The 17,391-nt window shown below is 41.5% G+C and overlaps 1 protein-coding gene across 6 annotated transcripts in view; it reads right to left on the bottom strand.

Annotated features, from left to right (window-relative positions):
* RAPGEF2 (Rap guanine nucleotide exchange factor 2) overlaps positions 1–17,391 on the bottom strand; it is a 320,476-nt gene that overhangs the window by 168,208 nt on the left and 134,877 nt on the right. For all 6 annotated transcript variants that reach the window (XM_034772696.1, XM_034772690.1, XM_034772694.1 and 3 more), the window contains exon 4: positions 15,532–15,615. In XM_034772696.1, coding sequence (XP_034628587.1) covers positions 15,532–15,615 — 84 coding nt within the window. The remainder of the gene's footprint in view (positions 1–15,531; positions 15,616–17,391) is intronic.

Below are 17,391 nucleotides of genomic sequence, written 5' to 3'. Positions count from 1 at the left end.
TATGAACTTAATGAAGGACAAATAGTAGCAGGAAAACATTATCTGAGAAGAAATAAGACCTTGTCTGAACACACAGTTAAACTAATTAATATACATTAAATTCTTTCCTCCACTCCCCCACTGTGATACGCATTTGAAAGTTCTCGGCCGCATGAAAATCTTTTAATTCAAAGTTGAATATTCAATTATTTTTAAAATCCTTTCCTCAGCCTACAAGTCACAATTCAGAAGATAGAAATAAAAATTGATCAAATGTTTTTCAAATCCTAGAAACTGAATAAGTTTAAAAATGACAACTCAGCCAAGATTTTCCTAGTAAAACAGAATTAGGACATCCCAAAGAGAAAGAGAAAGTGCACATGCTGAACACAGTGACAATTCTAATTCATTTACATTAAAAACAATATATATTAAAATCACAAATCTTAAATAGCCCCACTGACTTTGCATTTCACCAAGTCTGTTGTTCTCTAGATTTCTACACTATATTTGGATATACATGCACTAAAATAAATCCAACTGCACATTGAAATAAATTTTCTATATTCAATTAACACAGGAGTAGTATAGAAGTCTGAGAGGTCAGCAATAGTATCAAGTGTAAACTAAATTCCTTTCTGAAGGAGAAAAAAAAGGGGTTGAACAGTGGTGGCTGTCCTGCTCCGCCCCCTAATTACTGCAGCATTTTGTAGTGAGAGGTGCTTAATCTTGGCCCCTAGTTCCTACCAACTGTAGGGAAACATAAGCTCTGAAATTCCAAATTATTTGTTGGTCTGAAAAGCTCCTCTGTTCAACAGCTGGCCTGACTTCTGCCACTTGCAGCTGCAATGAAGATACTTATGGGACTCTCTCTTAGATGTCATCATTGGGGACCCTGTTTACCCCTCATAATACAGGAGGGGCCCCTAAATTACCATGCTTCCCCCTTTTCAAGAAGTTATAGCCATACTGATCTACTTCGAGTGAGAGCTGTAGGTGCTTAATGGGTTACTGTAGTTTCCTTCTCTCTGCTATTCACCTTGTTTTGGCACTTTTTCCCTACTACCACCATTTCGATGGTGTGTGTTTATGTTCCTGAGGCCCTTATTGCTGCCATTTTCCCTCATTTCCACCTCCTTCTCATCTGTATTTCAAGTACCCGGTACCATCAGCATGTCTGTGTTTATACAGCATGAGTAATCTCTGCCCAAGGAGATTACAGTCAGTTTTACAGACAATGAAATTTAGATAATACACCAGATGACTAAATAAAGGTAAGTCTCAAAACAGTGACAATGCTTTTTTTAAAACCATCTCTATTGGATTATTGTTAAGATCTTCCTGGGAAGAAAAGTGTTTCATAAAAAGTGAAATGGAGCAGAATTTCAAGGGGCAAAATAGAGGTAGTCTTGTTCCAAGCATAAGAGGCAGTTTCTAATTTACTGCTTGATATTCCACGTCCTTTTCTTTTTAAAGAGAATGGAGAGGTTGATGGGGCTTTGTTTTCAGGATCCCTATTGTCTTTCCCTAGCCACCCCAAAAGCACAACATAATGATTAATCTCCCTCAGGGTGAGGGTCAGAAGTGGCTTTTGGTTGCTAGTCGATGTTGAATCTCCAGACCAGAAGTCAATAATAGGTTGACATACCTTAACACCACTGCAGAAGAGTGTGTTTTCTGTAACTTACCGGTACCATGACTTTGTTATATACTATAGTTGGACCATGGCACAGGTCTCCCATTCCCTCATTTAGTCAACATCTTCCCTCCATGTGTGTGGATTTTCCTTCTACCTACATTTTCTTCTATATACATTCCCTTCTGTTTCTCTCCCTTCCCAAAGACCTGTTCAAGTACCCCCCCCCCTTTTTTTTTTTTTGCATGGCGTTGACTTTGTTGTTCCATTTGGGCAAATGCTGACTAGTAGCATGTCAGTTTCACTCTGATTCTGATTTTATAAGGGTCCTTAGGAAAGTACAATATGTTCGATAAGTAATACAGTTGAAGTCCTCCCTTCAGTACGGAGAAAATAATCTCTCAATGCCGGTTGCTGCAAGTAAACTTTAATTTTTACAATCCCAAAGCTAAAATTTAAAATCCTTATATTTAAATCTAACCTATACTTTAACCAACGTCTTTGGTAACTCATTTCATTACCTACCTACTCTCCCTTTCTGTAATATCAATTTATCCTAATGGCGGTAACATCTACATCTAGGAACAATGTCCAGTACAAACTATTGCATGCCTAGGTATGGGGGTTGCCCGAAGTATAACAAGGTTTTATTTTTAAATTGTTAAATCTCATATAAGTCACTATAATAATTTTCCTTTTATTACTCTCAGTTAAAAAAGAAAACATTTCTCTAAATTGAACATATTTAAGTGTCTTAATATCATTTCATCATACATTTTTATTCAAATATCGCACTGATGTTTTGTATTTTACAAAAGCAACAATGGCAAAATTGTGATTTGCTGAGATTAAAGGGTTATCCACATAATCTATGAAGTGCCTGCAAATAATAAAAGTGAGTGTCCTGGACAGAGTCATACAATATTTCTGAAACTGATAGAGGTTATTCAGAATAATTTTGCTCACCTTAAACAGCAATATTTCCTCTGCCAAAAAACCTGCTATTAGCATTCTAAATTTAGGTTCCCTTCAAAAACATCTTCAGAACTGCCGACATGATGATTCTATATAACTACACTAGCAAAGATAAGAGATTCATCCACTGCTTCAAATGTTTTTATTTGAAAATTATAGATAGGATAGATAAGGAGTAACTTTTTTAATTAGAATACATCCAAGGCTTTTGGGCCCCAAATTCCTACAGATTTGGTGTACTTCTGACCAAACTATTTAACAGCTGACTAAAATATTTGTTTAGCTTGGTTGTTGCTTCACTGGAAATTCCAATTTGTGTCTGAGTCATTCAGTCCAAAATCTTAGCCCTATGCAACCAGAAGCAATTTGAAAGGGTCAAAGATTAGAAAAAAGATTAGAAATTGCTGATCATCTATCTGGTGTGCATTTCTTACCAGCCAAATACAGACAATGTTCATAGTTTAATTTTTATTTTTAATATTTTTGCACTCTGTCAATTATTATTGGGGGGAAGAGGCTGAGTGGGACCTCATGGCAGAGAGCAGGTGGGGCAATCGTCCAGGTGCTGGTGGCTCCCCCACATCTCAGGAGCTTCCAGCAGCAGCACTCCAAAGCAGGACCGGCTCCAGGCACCAGCTTACCAAGCAGGTGCGTGGGGCGGCCACTTCCAAGAGGGGCGGCACGTCCAGCTGTTCGGCAGCACTCCTGCTTGGAGTGAAGGACCTCCCGCCGAATTGCCGCCGCAGATCGCAATTGCGGCTTTTTTTTTTTTTTTTTTTTTGGTTTGGCTGCTTGGGGCGGCCAAAACCCTCGAGCCGGCCCTGCTCCAAAGGTGGCGAGCCAGCTGGCCTCCAAAGGGAGGTGCACTGCATCTGACATTTCTTGCCCCATTTGGGGAGGGTTAGCCTCCCCAAGCCTTATACCTACCGCCCATATGTGGAATGTGTTCTGAGGTTGTCCATCATGGAGTTTGTAAGATAAATCTATATACGCTCAGATTCACTTAAAGAGGTGTTGTTTCGATATGGTAGTGCCTCTTTTTGGTGGTAGAAAGGAATAATGGTTCTAATTTCTGGAAGAGTTTAGAGTCCTGTCCAGTAAAACACTAATGCTTGTCTCATGGGTAGGGTGTGGACAACTGCTTCCTGTTGCTTACTGTGACGCTTTGTGAAAAAGCACAGAAAGTGTACTGGTTGATTGAAATGAAAAGACGGGATCTTAGGTAAAAAAATCTTGGGTGTGGGCATAGTGTGACTTTGTCTGTATAAAACAATGTGTATGGTGGATAGGCCATAAGGGACATAATTTTGCCAACCCATCGAGCAGAAGTGATGGTGACAAGGAAGGCCATTTTCATGGATAGGTGTACACAAGAGCATGTTGTCATTAGTTCAAACTGGGGCCTAGCTATAGATCAAATGGCTGTCTACAGAGAAGTGTAAAGGGATTGCCACCAAGTGAACCTAATGGAGCTGGTGGTGAGTCCGAACTGTTTAAGGTGTAGTATGTAGTCAAGGATAAGTGATAATGGAGCATGTGTCTCATCAACTTGGTGGGAAGTACACCAACATCGAAATCTAATCCATTTGTGAACCTAAAGTGTGCCTGGTGGTGTAACACTTGGTATTCAAAAGCATATGTTTGAGTGCCTCCAAACAGATTATTTCTGAATCCTGGAACCACAGAGGAGCCAGACTCGGAGGTGGAGCATCTGAGGATAGGAATGGAGAATGTGTCCTTTGTCCTGTGAGAGGAGCCAAGGTGTTATGTGTAGAAAGTCGGTCTGCATACCATCATGTGGAGGAGGTAAGTATACAAGACCTGTCGAAGCCATGTGGGATCTATTAGTATGACATGGGCTCATGTATTTAACAAAGTACTCAGAAGAGGAGAGGAAAGGGAGAGAAGGTATACAGGAGAGATGCTCCCCATGTTATGTCTCCCAGCGATCTGCATTCCAGTCCCACTCTGGAACAGAATTGAAGGCAGCGGGTGTTGCGTGGAGTGGCAAAGAGATCTATGGTGAGGCGTTCCCATAGGTTGAATATGAGTTGAATGGCTCGCATATCCAACTCCCACTCATGATCATGCAAGAATGTCCTGCTCAATGCATCCACGGAGGTGTTCTGGTGTCCCAGGAGGTACCCGGCTGTAATGGAGACATTGTTCTGAATACACCAGTTCCACAGTTCAATCACCTCAGAGCATAAAGGGTTTGGACCTCGCTTCGCCCTGCCTGTTGATGCAATACATGCAGGAGAGATTGTCTGTCATCACTCCAATGGTATGATGTTTGAGAAGAGGTAGGAAATGTTGGCAGGCATTGCAGACTTGTCGTAGCTCTAGGAAGTTGATGTGTAAGGAGGATGCGGTGGACGACCATCTGCCCTGCACTGTGTGTTCATGTAGATGCACTCCTCAACTGATTAGTGGTTAGTATCGTAGTCGGTGGTGGTTGTAGAAAAGGAACTCCAACACAGACATTGTTTGGCTGTGTCCACCATAGTTGAGAGTCCTTGGCTCACATCGACATGGATGAAAGCTTGTGGAAGCTGTGTTTGTGAGGAAGATACACTGTATGGAGCCATGCTTAAAGGCATCACATATGGAGTCTTGTGTGCCTGACCATGAATGTGGCTGCTGCCATGTGGCCTAGAAGCTGTAGACACGTTTGGGCCGAGACCTGGGGGTAGATCTGTGCGGTGGACACCAGACCCATTATAACCAAGAATCTATGAGGTGATAGGAAGGCTCTGGCTTGTATGGCATCTAACTGCACACCAATGAATTCCAGCTGTTGTACTGGTGTTAAAGTGGACTTTTTTAGGTTCAGAAGGAGACCCAGCTTCATGAACAAGTCCATTGTTCTGTGTATGGCTCAGAGAGCATCATGTTTGGATGAGGCCTTGAGGAGAAAGTCATCCAAATATGGAAAAATGATGATTCCTTGTTTCCTCAGGCAGCAACTACTGCGAGGACCTTCGAGAACACCCAAGGTGCTGTGGATAGTCCAAAGGGCAGTACTTTGTACTCAGGGCCGGTTCTAACTTTTTTGCCGCCCCAGGCAAAAAAGAAGAGCACCGTCCCGCCGTACCCCCCTCCGAGCGCCGCACCTCCCGAAGCCCCCGCCCCCCTCTCCGAGCGCCACGCTGCCGAATCCAAAAATAAATAAATAAATCGGGTGCCGCCCCAAGCACATGCTTGGTCGGCTAGTGCCTGGAGCCGGCCCTGTTTGTACTGGTTGTGGTTGGTGCCCAAGATGAATCGGAGAAATCATCTGTGTGCAGGGTGTATGGAAATATGAAAGTATGAGTTTTGGAGGTCAAGGGATGAGAACCAGTCCCCCTGTTCCATTGCTGGGATAATAGTGGAGAGGTAACCATCCTGAAGCATTGCAGTTTGATTAATTTGTCTAGGTTGCGAAGGTCCAGGATGGGACGCAATCTGCTCGACTTCTTCTGAAAATAGCGGGAGTAGAAGCCCTATGGTGGGAAGGGACCTGTTCTATTCTATTCCCAATTGCAGAAGATGTTTTATTTCCCCCTGTAGAATGGAATCGTGACAGGGTCCCTGATGAGGGACGGGGAGGGTGGGTGGCAGGGCGAGATAGATAGGAAGGGGATGGAGTTATCCTTCCCTGATTATCTCTAGGACCCACTTGTCCAAGGTGATGAGACTCCAAGATGATAAGAACGGAGCCAGTCAATTGCCAAACTGATGGAACCTAGAAGATGGTGGGCACACCTTGAAGGGGGGGGGGGAGGCTTCTCAGGGCCTTGATCACACCTTCAAAATTGTTGTTTTGGTGGTGGTGCATAATAGTTAGATCCCTGAGGAGTGGAGTGTCTATGTTTAGGAGAAGGGCTTTGTCATTGGCGCGGGGTATTGTAATGCCATTAAGAAGTGTATTGTTGTATACAGGACTGCAGAGGGAGTTTGAGTCTCTCTTTGGTGCTGGTGTGTTTAAGTCAGGCGAACGCAGTGTAGCTCAGGAATATTTAAGGGAGTGCAGAGAATTATCCGTGTGCTCTGAGAATAGTTTCTGGCCCTCAAATGGCAAATCCTCTTACTGTGGTTTGTATATCCTTAGGAAAACCCATGAGGTGTGCATTGTGGCTCCACATCTCAACCACAGCAGTCAAAATGGATCAAGCAACGGTGTTTGCAGAGATTAGTTAGGCTTGTAGGGCTGTACGTGCTAGGAGGTGTCCATCCAATATCAAGTCTTGGCATTACTCCTTCTGGGTCTCCAATCAATCATGGCAGAGTTAGTCCAATTTGGAGTAGTTTAGGTAGTTATACTTTGCCATGAGGGCTGCATAGTTTGAGATCCTAAACTAGAGCATGGCTGATGAACATGCCTAGCATCCAATTAGGTACAGACGTTTCCAATCTCTGTCTGGATTGTGAGAACAGGATTGGAACTGACAGCCTCTCTCTTGCACCGCATTGACCACCAGAGAATTTGGGGTGGGGTACGAAAGTAAGAATTGTGCATCCTTCACCAAAACATAATATTTCCTGTTGGCATGTTTGCAAGCCACATGGATAGATGCTGGGGTCTGCCACAGCACCTTTGCAGGGTTGAGAAGAGCCTTATTGATCAGCAGTGCGATCTTGGTGCAAGAGGATGTGTGAAGACTATCCAGCAGTTCATGTTACTGGTCTTTAACTTCCTCCAACGGGATCTGTAAAGATTCTGCAACCCTGCAGAAAGTGTCTGAAGTTGTCGACAGATTGGGGGCGGGAGGGGAGCGCGCGCCTCAGCAGGTGAGGAGAATGAAAAAGGTAAAGTTGGTGCAGCCTCCTCCTCCCATTCTTCCTCTTGTTCTTCCTGTTCAGCTGATGCCAGCTGTGATTCGACCTCCTGAGGGCAAGAGATCGATGGAGAAGGAAGAGGTGTAGGTCTCCACCCATACTATCCGGTAGGTTTCCCAAACTGTGCCCTGTACATGACCCAAGGATCCCAATACGGTCAGTCTGATGGGAGTGACACATGTGGCTGCCTCCACGGTGGTCCCTACCAGGGTTGAGTACCAGCGGGAGATTACGTATAGTGATGATGGGCAGATGCGAACTACCCTGTAATCGAGGGAACAATATAGCCCTTGTCTTCCTCATCACCACCACCACTAGGGAAGGGAGGTGCTGTTCTTGGTGGAGAGAGGGAGGAATGGTGAGTCTGGAGAGGAAGGTGGAAGTGGGGGGAGGTCATGTCGCAGAAGAGGAGACTCAGGAGTGTCAGAGACCAACAGGTCCGTCAGGTATCTGAAGTCTTGTGGAGATGGAAGAAGCATCATCAGTGCCAGTGGAAGGGTGTATGTCCCTGGGAGGTCAGTAGATGGCACCAGAGGTGTGACCGATGTTGCTGGCTTTGCCCGTACTGAGGTCTTACTTGGTGCCAGAAATTGCATCAGTGCCGTAACTTCTAAAGGCAGCCCAGCTTGGTCCCTAGAGCTGGGAAATGGTGCCAAGGGCCATAGGTCTTCTCAGAGTCTTTAGACCATTTCTTTGAGCTGTTACTGGAGGTACTCGGACAAGCCCCAGAGCTACATCCCCCATCAGATGAGGCTGAGGTAACTGACTGCCAGGGACAGCATTCTGGTTGGCTGTGCCTCAGAGTGTGAGGAGGAACCCCGTTTCTTGTCATTTGAATAAGCAAGGGATGACTTCCTCTTCAGGGGACACGGAGAGTGGGGGTCAGCCTACGACTTGGCAGAGCATGAGGGCTTCTCTGGGGAGGAATCCAAGCCTGGGTCCAATGCCTGTTGAAGCAGCTTCTCCATAAGGAGGTTTCAATCTAATGTCCCAGTCCTTCCTGGCCCTGGGTGTCAAGCCGAAACAGTGGGAACACTTTTGTGGGACGTGTCCTTCTCCCAGACAGCAGCTACACTGTGTGTTGCTGTTTGTTAGCAGGACAGTGGCCACACAAGCAGGACCAGCTCCAGGGTTTTTGCCGCCCCAAGCGGTGGGAAAAGAAAAAGAAAAGAAAAAAAAAAAAGCAGCGATCGCAATTGCGATCGGTGGCACTCCGGCGGCAGCTCCACCGCGGCGCTTTCTTCTTCAGTGGTAATTTGGTGGCAGGTGCTTCCCTCCGAGAGGGACCCGCCTCCGAATTGCCGCCGAACAGCCTGATGTGCTGCCCCTTCCCCTTGGCTGCCCCAAGCACCTGCTTGCTGGGCTGGTGCCTGGAGCCAGCCCTGCGCACAAGAAACCCACTTCTTAAACCTCGGGGATCAGGCATAAGGGTGGATAGAAAGGCTTCCCCATCAAAAAGGGTGGGAAGCAGGGGGAAACAAACTCAAGCTATGAAAGAACTGTGAATGTAAAGACAAAAATAATTATTTTTTTTGTTGGATAGAAGAGGAAAGGAGAAGAAGAAAATACTAACTACATTAACAGATAAGGCACTATCTAATGAGGGAGTAGGAGAAGTGGGCTCTGCTGCAGATTCCATCCCAGACCAAAGGCAGCAGAGAAGGAACTGGGAGCGGTCGGACCGCACAGCCCTATACATATGTCCCACACACAGCGCGGGGACGGGGGAGCAGTGCTCATGTGCAGTCTGCCAGGCATTGCTGATGAACATCTCTGAACCGAGGCGCAGGAAGTGCTGCCGCACCTACAAGGAAGTGCCCATAGGGACATCACTCAAAGAATAACCCTTAATTACCATCTGAGTCACTCCAGAATACAAGTGAACGTTTGGGGGGAGGGTTTAAGTTTGAACTTTCAAACAGCACTTCTACAATGTTTAGTGATCATTCTAAACCAAAGTATATAATGGACTGCAGCAAAGTGGTGTGAAAGTAATGAAAATCCTTATGGCTAATAAAGCTAGAAAATAATCCTGACATGCACTAAATATTCAGATTAATAAACCTCACTTTTACTATTAGCACAAAATAATTAGAAAGAACATTGAGGATTTTACTTATTTGACAATAGATACAGGAGTATTAATGTTTATTTGTAAAGACTGATATATTTTCCAGAATAATTTGAGTGGATTAAACAAAATGCAGCTACAATTCAGACTTCACAAGTCTCCCAGTTATTAGTACCTAATAACTTTGGCAAAGGTTGGTAGTTATCCTACATGTTAGCTGCTACTTAAATCAGCAATTCATTTGATCATGTGTAAGGTGACTGTTTCAAAGTTATAGGGCATTTTTGCAACTTGACATGTTGAAAAAGTCCAGACGACACTGTTTTTAAGTGGCTCTTCTCCCCATTTGTGCATTACCTGGATATAAGCCTAAGGCCTCTTCTTGCAAAACTGATTTAAATGCTATGAGATGCAGGGAGTTGAGGGCACAGCGATAGGGAGTTGAAAGAAAAATAAAATCCTTTCAGGATTCTTTGGCTTAAATCTATACTACCGACGACCCTGCAATGTTCTCTTGTCAGGCATTTAACAGCAAGTATGTGTTTAAGCTCAAAAGTAGAAGCATTAATCATACTGTATTTGAAACAGGGTGGATAAAAATCAATGATTCTTTTAACAAAATAAAAAAACGGATTTTTATTTAAATTTTTTGATTAAATGCTTTTTGAGGAAAAACCTATCTAAAGATAGTTTTAATTAAGATACATTATAGTTCAAAGATATCTCATCACGTTATAAGAATTATACATTCTAATTCTATAGTATGAGACAATATATTCATGTAATGTTTAAGAAAAGTTTTGTAAATGAGTTCCAATAGTTCAGGGATTAGGGACCCTTTATGAGGTTCCAGGGGCTTCTGTATAGATTATTTAGGTTAGTCTTTCTATCTACCCAATGGGACTCAGTGCTCAGTCTAGAAGATACCATCAGAGATGCTTAGTTTTGCAGTTCTCAAAATGTAGATTTGTGTCTCCAGAGATAACATGCTTGTTAGCAGCAAACATGTTGTAAAATAAATATACACAAATATATATATATTGTGTATATATATATATATATATCAAAATAACAGACCTCAACCCTATTGTCCCTCTGCAAATTTGTGTACACAGAGTCATTCCCTTACCTCTCTCTAAAAGTGCAAAGTTTCAAAAAGTTCAATGAATAGAAGATAAGATTGTTGGGGGCGGAATATATCTGGACAAGGAGAAGTCTGGAGATAAATGTGAGAAGGGAGGGACAGGCAGTAGAAACAAAAGTGAAACTATTTTATCAGCATATTCCAGAAGTCTTGAGGTCTTTCTGAGTGTAGCCTTTATTGATTTGGGATCTACCACACCATTCACTCACTAGAAGGGAAAAACCATCATGGCAGCAGGCCGTAAAAGAGACCCAGTTTGGGAATATTTTAATGAAGTTCCTCTACCTGTGGGTCAGACAGGCATGCATGCAAAATGCAAACAGTGCAACAAAGAAATGCAAGGCCTGGTTGCCCCAATGAAACATCATGATGAGAAGTGTTCCTTATCAGGAGGTGCTTTGAAGATGATGAAAGGAACATGTCTGAACATGCAGGATCTTCAGGTTGGTAAACTTCTTTATTTCATACTTCTTTCTTAAGGGACTGCCTGTCTTTCTTCTGGACTATTCTTGAATTCTGTGTTGTTACTCTGTGGTACTATCATTTTAGAAGCAGTTGTGATAAAAAAAAGGAATAGCCAAAACAGGCAAATCTTCCTTTTACAATTTCACCTTTAAAGTAGTACTGAGTGTCAGTGAATGCAGTGAGTAATACTAAATGGCAATATGGTAATAGTAATTAAATAACTGCACTGACATTTTATTTAGGAGAATCCATCCTCAACATACAGGATTCTGTAGACTATCCACCTTCAAGATCACCATCAGTTTCAGAGTTATCTGCCAATGATAGTGTTTCAGTCACATCATGTATGTCACATAACCACAGTATATGCAGTAAAATGCAATTGAGGATGTGTCATTTGAAAGCACAGATTTATTTAACTTGTACACAGATGAATCACTATACTCCCTATAGGATTCCAGGGCCACACGCAGTTTTGTTTTGTTTTATACAAAACTGTAGCAAAAAGAAAAAAAAATCTCCATCATCCAGAAAGAACCATAGATAAATTTGTGATAAGAACCATCAGATTACAAAAAGAGTAACTGATGAAAAGATTGCCCGGTTTGTTTATGCAACAAACTCTCCTTTCCGTATGATTGAGAACCCACACTTCATTAACATGGTTCAGTCATTAAGACCAGGATACAGTCCACCCAACAGAGCAGATGTTGCAGGCAAATTGCTGGATAAAAGTGTATGAAAGAAAACTTGAGCAGTGTGCAAAAGGTCTAGAGGGTGAAATTGTTAACCTGAGTCTTGATGGGTGGAGTAATGTCCACAGTAATCATGTTGTATGTGCTTGTGTAACAATAGAAGAAGGGAATGTCTTCCTTACAGAAACAATTGTTACATCAGTGAACTGGTGGAAGTTACTTAAGCGCTTGGATTCAGACACTGTTGAAGTGATAATCTCACTTTTAACAGCAGTAGCTTCTTCTGCCAGTGTAGAAAGAATATTTTCTTCCTTTGGGCTAATTAATTTCAAATTGAGAAATTGTTTGGGACCTGAAAAAAGCTTGTTTTTCTTTTCCAGATTATAAACAAAACAGGAAAATGAAGGTGAAGACGACTGAGTTAGCTGCAGAAGCCAATATTTTAAGTTTCTCATGTTGACCTGGCTGACAAAGTCGATATTTTTTTTTAATATTTCATTTAACTATTTAAAAACAATTTTAACAAAAACAAACCTATTTTAAAAAACGTGAATGTTTAACTAAATTCAAAAATTCATATATGTGCTCGTTTTGTTAAAAGTTTGCTACTGAAGAAAAAAATCCAGAATACATAACATTTTTTTTACTTAACTAAAACTATAATTTAAATGTCTATCTGGTGATGTTCTCCTCCTAATACAGCAAGGCAAGAAAATCCTCCAAATATTAATGATTAACCTGTTGAATTGGAGATAGTTTACCTCCCAATGACTTCATAAATATCTGCTTCAATTACCTTTGGAACATGAAATAAACAATCATTCATTTTCTGCTATAACTGTAAAACTAATCTGAAAAGTTTGCAAAATGAAGCACTTTAAAAATGTATAGTGTGTACCTTCTAAAAATGAAACCTACATCCATCTCCGAGTTGTGAAGAATATGTATTAAGGTTATAACAACCAACATCAAGAATGCACTTTTATGTAGAAATCCATGACTAAATCGAGTCTTCCTGACTAGTGACTTAAATTATGATTTAAATCAATTTGATTTAAATCAAATCCACCCTGATTTGAAATGAATGCAATTAATTTATTTAAGAGTGGCTCAAAATACAGTTGGCTTGGGTGCTGATAACATGAAGTCTACTGCAGTTAAAACCTTTCCCAAAGCTATTTAAAGTGGGGAAAACGAAGGAGAAGGAGCGGGGAAACCATTGTATGTGACCAAACACTGCCAAGCCATCACCTGAAACAAAGATTTGGTTGATGAAAATGTAGTGTAACAGGTTTCAGTGGTAACCCACCACACCAGAAACTAATCTCTGAGCATGTAAGATTAAGGAGTCTTTAAGAAGGGGAAACAAAAGGGGGAAGGAATCTGAAATCACTAAAATATGTTTAACGTGAAGAATCTGCCCAACCCATAAAACCAAGTTAGAGGATGAAAGTCTGACCTTAGCTCATCTGACAACTATTTAGGGATTTTGCAAGGTCCTGATATCGATGCTGTGCCAGCATGTGCTGCATTATCAAATTGAAATGCAGCAAGTTAACCCAAATTGTCAGTCTACATTTCCAGTATTCAGTGAGGGGCTTTACATTTAAGAGCTGCTATTAATTTTAAATAAATTGCTCTTTTCGGGGGGGGGAGAAGAGAGAGAGAGAGGAATAGTAATAGCTTTAGGATACCCTAAATTACTCCCAAATTATGTGTTTACCTGATAGGGTCTTGAAGGAGTTGTTACCCATTTCTCTGGATGCAAGATCAATGATAACTATACAGAGAGACACTAATTTTGAGCCCAATTCCCTTTGAGATTTGTGTCCTGATGGGAACTTGCAGAACCCTACCCTTTTGTATTTGCGGTCAGAGAGCAGCAGCAAAAACATACACTGTTTGTTAAGGAGGCAACTCCTCCCAATCACAGAGAAAATAAAGAACACTTAAAATCACTCCCTCCTGCTTGGTAACTTGTCCTGCTTTGGGTTTCATGACACCATTCTCTCTTCATTCTATCTCTGGCTGTTCCTTCAGTCTCTTCCAAGAAGGTCCTAACCATTTCTGCTACACTTACTGTGGGTTATTACAGGGCTTTGTCCTAGCCCCCTCCTCTTCTCTCTCTCTCTCTCTGGATGATCTACTCATTCATGTTGCTTTAATTATGATCTCTACACTGATGACTCTCAAATCTTCTCCTAGCCAATGGCCATCTAGCCAATCCCACATCTCAACCATATCTCCTTGTTAGTGTCTCACTGTTAACTGAAAGTGAACTCATTTTTCCTCCAAACTCCTTGCCACTGTCCCCATTCTCTACCTCAGGGGAAGGGATAGCTCAGTGGTTTGAGCACTGGCCTGCTAACCCCAAGGATTGTGAATTCAATCCTTGAGGGGGCCATTTAGGGATCGGGGGGGGGGGAATCTGTCAGGGACAGTACTTGGTCCTGCTAGTGAAGGCAGTGGACTGGACTCAATGACCTTTCAAGGTCCCTTCCAGTTCTATGAGATAGGTATATCTCAATATATTTACCACTATTCACCACTACCCTCTAACAGGCTCATAACCTCATAACTTTGACTCCTCCCTCTCCCTTGTCAGAATCAGCCTATTTCCAAATCTTGTTGTTTCTTCATACACAAGTTATGCAAGTCCTGACTTTCTCTTTTTGTCCATACACCTAAGACTCTTGTTGAAGCTCTCATCTACCTACCATCTTGATTACTCTTACTCCTTTCTGCCCACCCTGACACCGACAAAACTTCCTCTTCCTATCATCTTGCCTGTCATTTTGACTGTTCTTCTTATCCCAACCACATCAAGTTTAAGTTTAACCTTGCCTTTCAAGACCTGTTACACCAGCCCTTGGTACTTATAGAACTTTGCTGCCCGCCCCCAGGGATCCCAACTTTGGCAATCCATCTGTATATTTTCTTCCACACTATACCTTAAGCTTTGAATACCCTTTGAGAGCTGGGTGAAAGCACAACAACATTCAAACCTCTCCTGACAACTCAAATCTATGACAACTACAAGAAATTAGTCATGTAATATTAGTAAGACAGAAGGGCAATGGAAAAAGTGTTATATTTCTAATGTAAAATAAATTGCATTAGTAAAAACATCATATCATCAAAACATGTTAATCACAACCTTAACCGATACATTTTTGCTGTATCCCTTCTCCTATTTTTAACTCTCAGGCCAAACTCTTAGTTATAGGGACTTTCTCTCTGTTTGGCACAGTGACTATTGTGCTACCAGAAATAATAAATACAGATTTCAACTATGTATCAACTCAAAATGTTTTTACTTAAATGGACACAAAATGATTAATAAGTGTCAGTTACACATACTTTCTATGCCACTTTTCTTGTTAGACTGTAAGCTCTTCAAGGCAAGGACTGCATCTATGTATCTGTTCGACATATGCCTAGAATAATAGGTCTCCCAATTCCAGCTGTGGCTTTGAGTGCACCACCATCAAATTTTTTTTTTCTGTTTTCCAACTTGTTTATTTTTGTGCATTTAACAGCACTTTGGTGTATAGTCAATTTCCCCCTCTGTGTGGGTCTTTCACTCAAACAGAAGAGAGATATTTAGAAAGATGAGAAAATAAGATTGTATAACTACAGAAAATGACAAGAAATACTAAAGGTATAACCTGACTACTTTTTAAAAAACTGACTAGCATTCCATTTCATAGTGTTCCTTTAAAATATAAAGATATTTAAATTGACATACCTGCTCCTTGGAAGAAACATAGACTCTTTGATGAATACTGAACCAGACAGCAGGATGTACCAACAGGAGCCAATATCATCAGGGCTGGAATAAAGAAGAGAAATGATGAGAAGCATAATTTAGGTAGAAATTGCAAAAATCTGTTAGGAAGAGCATCACAAAACCAGAAGCCAAAAATGCATAGCAAACTCTGAAGGAAAGCTACTGTTTAATCATTTGCATCAAAATTCCTTAAACTATTCTAATTTCCTCCTAAAAACACATACATCACCAGAACACCTTGAATTACTTAATAGTATTTTTTAAATTACAACATTCACCGACTTGTGGCCCACAGCACACAATCACAGCAGCCAATATAATAATACTGAACCTGATTATAAAAGATCAAAAACATAGTAAAGCTTAGTAATATTGCTTTGCATTCTCTTACCCCTTGTTGGAGGACAGAGCCCCTTGCCTTCAACATGAGCTCCTTCCCCATTTCTGGACCATCCCTCCTTCCAATCCCCTTGTCCAAAAAAAAGATTTACTCGCTTCATGGCTCTGTCTTGCCAACCCACAGTGCAGACAGAGGGCTCACATTCCAAGAGCACCTTCACTCATTTGTCAGCCCACCCACACCAAACAATTCTGGGCTGCCTGTGCATCTGGTGCTACTTTGTGCGGCTGTTCCATGCTTCTTTCTAGCATGGGGGGAGGGGGAAGGCAGCAGGGAAAGGCAGCTTATTTTTTTTGGAGATCAGGGCAAGTGATAGTGATTAGTTACTAGCAGGAAAGGAGGAACAAGTTGCAATTTGCTTCTCTCAGTCATCCTGACCCAGCTTGTATCTCAGCTGGCCATCCCTCCTGTACAACACAACCACCTCTTCATTGCCCTCAGAACCTCCAAGAAACAAGTCTGTAGGTGACACCTACATGGGGATTAAACTCGTTTCTAAAGATTCACAGGGAATAACCACATTAGAAAGCAACTAGTTTGTGACACCTTAATCGGTGTAGGTTAGGCTGTGACCATTCATTTTTTGCTTCTTCAGTTTTCACCACTCCTACTGCTTGTTACCCAGTCAATATACATACATAACATTTTCATCAAAAACACAAAATTACTGGGGTACACTCTTAAGGATGTAGAATTAATCATTCTATAGCACTTCCTACTTCATTCTTTTAATTACAAGCCTCAAGTTTTTAGCAACAATTAGCTTGTTCAAACTTCAAGCAAGCTTAGCCCACGTATCTTAACAAAAGGTGACAGCATAGTTATTAAAATCCAATATTTAAGCTAAGTAAGCTATTTAGGGCTAGCTGCACATTTCTCATTTTAGAAAGCAAAACTGCAAGTATATATGTGACAATGTCCTCAAAAAAGATTCCCGCATTTCCACAGTGATGAGCGCTGTAGAAATGTGTGTACTAATTTTTAAAAAGAGAGGATGATGTGAGACAGAAAAAAAGCAACAATCAGAAAAATGGCTAGAAATGACTAGAACAGCATATAAATGGCAGAGTATTAACATTCATACTTAGGAAGTTAATTCTCTTTCAATTCTTCCCTGAACATATAACCATGATAGAAATAAGTCACTCTTGCAGACTTAAAAATGGAACCGTTTGCCAATCAAGAGACATCAGATATCTGGATGATTAACAAATAGATCACAATCTCATTTCTGTCAATGACCAAATACAGACTAATTGATTGAGATGGCCAAGTGGCCAAAAATAGTTTTCTTATTCTCACCAAATGGGCCACACTATTGTGACATGGGAAACTACATGCTACGATAACTTATCCTGGAAGACAAATTCCAAATGGGGGCAAATTAGAGCATCATCACAGGACATAAGAACAGAAAA

Source organism: Trachemys scripta, chromosome 5 (genome assembly GCF_013100865.1).
Source record: "Trachemys scripta elegans isolate TJP31775 chromosome 5, CAS_Tse_1.0, whole genome shotgun sequence".
Taxonomy (NCBI): Eukaryota; Metazoa; Chordata; order Testudines; family Emydidae; genus Trachemys; species Trachemys scripta.
The sequence above is the reverse complement of the archived record's forward strand: the minus strand, read 5'-3'. Positions and strand labels throughout refer to the sequence as shown.